Below are 3,157 nucleotides of genomic sequence, written 5' to 3'. Positions count from 1 at the left end.
ATTCCTGCTATACGTTTCATGTATCTTGTTTTGAAAGCTAGAAGTAATGGATATCCTTGCTGTAGGAACACAAGTTTCCGAACCTGTTTTTACCTCCACTTGCATAATTGCAAATAAGAGTTACAGGCAACGGAATACCACTGAAATAAGAATACCTCAGCAAAAAGGAATTGCTCCCGTACCGAGATGTCAGTGAACAGACCCCACGGTTGCAATGGCATCAGCTCTACTGACAGCAGAGCGAAACATGGCAATGGATTTGTATCACAATTTTATGTAAAAGAGCAGGGGAGCTGCCCACAAGATCAAGGAGACAGCTAATCTCCAAGAATATTTTCACTATTCTCCTTACCTAGCTTCCTGTGAATCTGACAGTGACTGACAACGGCTTTGGTTTATGCTCCGTACGTAACATGAGGTACTCGCACCGTCAGACTGCAAAGGATCTTCAAGGAAACTAACGGTTTACCTCCAGGTATACGGACTTACTCTTCCTTACGCCGATGCCATAGGCTTAGGTATTTGTATAGGCTTTGGGCCTCCTGCTAAACAGCCCAGCAGAAGTCAAATTGGAGAGTTCTTGTGACTCTGGAAATTGGAATCCAAATGCATGTCACCGTTTATGCAGCAAAACAGAGAAATACAAATTCAAGCGTTGTTTCAGCACCTGAGGTGAAAGCTAGACCCAAATGTTCTGTCTCCCACAGATGCAATTATGGCTTTGGCTCTACCTGTCTTTAGATACTACGTCTGTCAGCAGCAGAACTAATGCTTTATGTAGCACATACCTCACCACCTTCTAATACAGCCTGGTAAGAGAAAAGCCGAGGGTCCAGAGAGAATATAAGCTTGTGTTGCCTAAAGCAAATTTTTTTTCTTCTTTCATTCCCTCTTGCTGCAGTTCCATTTTCTTAAGGCTTCTTTTCCCTCCGGGGTCGCCTGTTGTTCCTTACACAGACCCGACCCCAGCTCTCCCTGCAGTCGTTTCACGGTACCTCTGGGATGCTCTCTCCTCCGACAGCAGCCCGTCGGCCTCGCTGCCGTGGGATTCGTGGGGGCCGAGAGCAATGGGAACGCTCCAGGCGCCTTCGTGGGTCTTCCTCTCATTTACGAGGAACTCGTGGAGGTCTCGATTACGGTCACAGCAGAATTTCTGAAAGGAAGAAGAGCAGTGCCACGAGAGCGGGCCTTTCCACAGCAAACCTCTGCCAACCTTCCCCACCAGCTTACTGATTCATACTCCCGTGAGGGTGGGCAAACGCCTTCGAAGGAAGGGAACGGCTTCAGCAGGCTGCCACAGTACTCGCACCTCGGAGCCGAGTCCTCCTCTTTCTGAAGTGGAGGCGGGGAGAGAGAACACTGGGAGGACAGAAACACGGTATCAGCACGCAAATCCTCATTTTGTCTTGGGGAAAGAGGGCTCTGCTGAAAATGCAATGTTATAAAGCGTGTAAGAGCAGCTAAACCAGATCTGTGTCTGTGATATCTTGGAATGATTTAACTCAAAACATTGGGTTCAGGAAACCACCAAAAAGAAAAGCCAATCTGTCGTTAATAAATAAATAAAACCCTCAAAATAATGGAATGACTGTAGTGTTTATGAGACCCGTTCCTTCCAAGGGAAAGCTTCAGAGCGTGCAGAACGCTATGGTTAGTCGAGTACTGTGATGCATTAACCCTTTCAAATACATTGCTTGGGGCTTTGGAGAGAAAAAGCTCCCAGATTGCTGCACTGTTGGTCATAGGAAAATCGGGGGGGTATTTCATGAGGAACCACCAGCAGATTTGTTGACAGAAGAGCTGAGCGTATTTGACCAGATGCAAGTCAGGGCTGCTGCAGATTCTATTTTGAGGATGGGTACTAGATATTCTAAAAGAAATACCTATGTTTTGAAAACACATTTTGAAGCTGAGCTATAGAAGACGCAGCTGCCAAGAGCAGGGTGCTGAATTCCGTGTCTGACACCGCCGCTCCCAAGGGCAGCAGACCCAGCTCAGCGCTCCTCGGCGGGGAGAGCGCAGCCCTCCAGCAGCAGCGGCAAGGGGCGAAGGGTACTTGCTCCGGGCCACTTAGCTGCTGCGCTTCACTTACTTACACTTCATTTACTGTACCACGTGTTTAGCACTTTCATTCAAATCCTTTTCTGAACATACTAATTTGAAATACCTGGCTTCTCTGAAGCGCAGCTCCTGGAAATTCCCTTGCTTCCCACCTCACGCCTAGGATTAACGCTCTTGGACGACTTTGCTCTCCTAAACGTTACAGGGAACTCCATGCCCCGCTTGTATTCTTTGACTGTATACCTAGTATCTACATAAATTTTGTATCTCTCTTTTAGCCAAAGGACAAAATCTTCTGCCAGGAAATTCTCAACGCAGGGTGCAGCGGTGGGGAGAGGCAAGTGGCACAGCCTCTTGCTGTTTAGGTGTGCACAACAAGCATCGTTTCAACAGCCTCACAAAAGGAAACTCTTTCATAAAGGAACTCCTGCACTGGCTTGGCAAAGGGCGTTATTTTTATTTTTCCTACATGGGAATGATAGCAATTAAAATAAACAAAAAAAGCCACACAGTCAGGAACACCCACCGCCGACTCACCTCAGTCTGTACGTTTGCTCGCAGCGATTCGGGTCTGTAGGCCAGAAGGGTAGGCAGGCCAACGGAGGGGAGCGAGCGCAGAGATTGCTTGAACGGCTTCACAGAGTCTTCTTTGAACTCAAAGTGGAAAATACCAAAAGCAATGTGGAGTCATATCTCTGTTCAGAGGTAAAACCATTAAGCATAAAAAGTATATTTGCAACCTGCGTGAGTCCTTACCTCCATGTCACACAAAACATCTAAGCTGCTGAACTCTTCTGACAGGGCTGCAAGTAACAGTGATAATGAGAATTACTGCACAGTAGTGCTGCGTCCTCAGAAAGCTTATCTTCCGGACACATTTGTTCCTTTTTCAGCATGCCAGCCCTTTCTCACCAACCCCATCAGCTGCTGCCCGAGACCTTCTTGCCAGACTTGGTCCTGTGCTTTCAGAAGGGCAGCTCTGGATCTGGGTGTAACCCTTCCCAAATGCCCGAGGGACTGAACTGGGCACTGACATTGGATCAGGGCTTTACAAAATCATCCCACTGAAGTCACCGAGTCAGCTTCTTGCTTAGGG

General features: G+C 47.5%; 1 protein-coding gene across 1 annotated transcript in view; it reads right to left on the bottom strand.

Moving 5' to 3' along the window:
* LOC104163673 (glutamate-rich protein 6-like) overlaps window positions 1-2,864 on the bottom strand; it is a gene marked incomplete at its 5' end in the record, with an annotated part of 6,837 nt that extends 3,973 nt beyond the window's left edge. Inside the window, 5 exon segments of the mRNA XM_009702751.1 lie at window positions 996-1,153; window positions 1,231-1,328; window positions 2,595-2,727; window positions 2,729-2,802; window positions 2,805-2,864. Coding sequence (XP_009701053.1) covers window positions 996-1,153; window positions 1,231-1,328; window positions 2,595-2,727; window positions 2,729-2,802; window positions 2,805-2,864 — 523 coding nt within the window.
* Window positions 2,865-3,157: the final 293 nt, after the last annotated feature.

Source organism: Cariama cristata, unplaced genomic scaffold (assembly GCF_000690535.1).
Source record: "Cariama cristata isolate BGI_N322 unplaced genomic scaffold, ASM69053v1 scaffold45316, whole genome shotgun sequence".
Taxonomy (NCBI): domain Eukaryota; kingdom Metazoa; phylum Chordata; class Aves; order Cariamiformes; family Cariamidae; genus Cariama; species Cariama cristata.
This window is presented reverse-complemented; position numbering and strand designations above follow the sequence as displayed.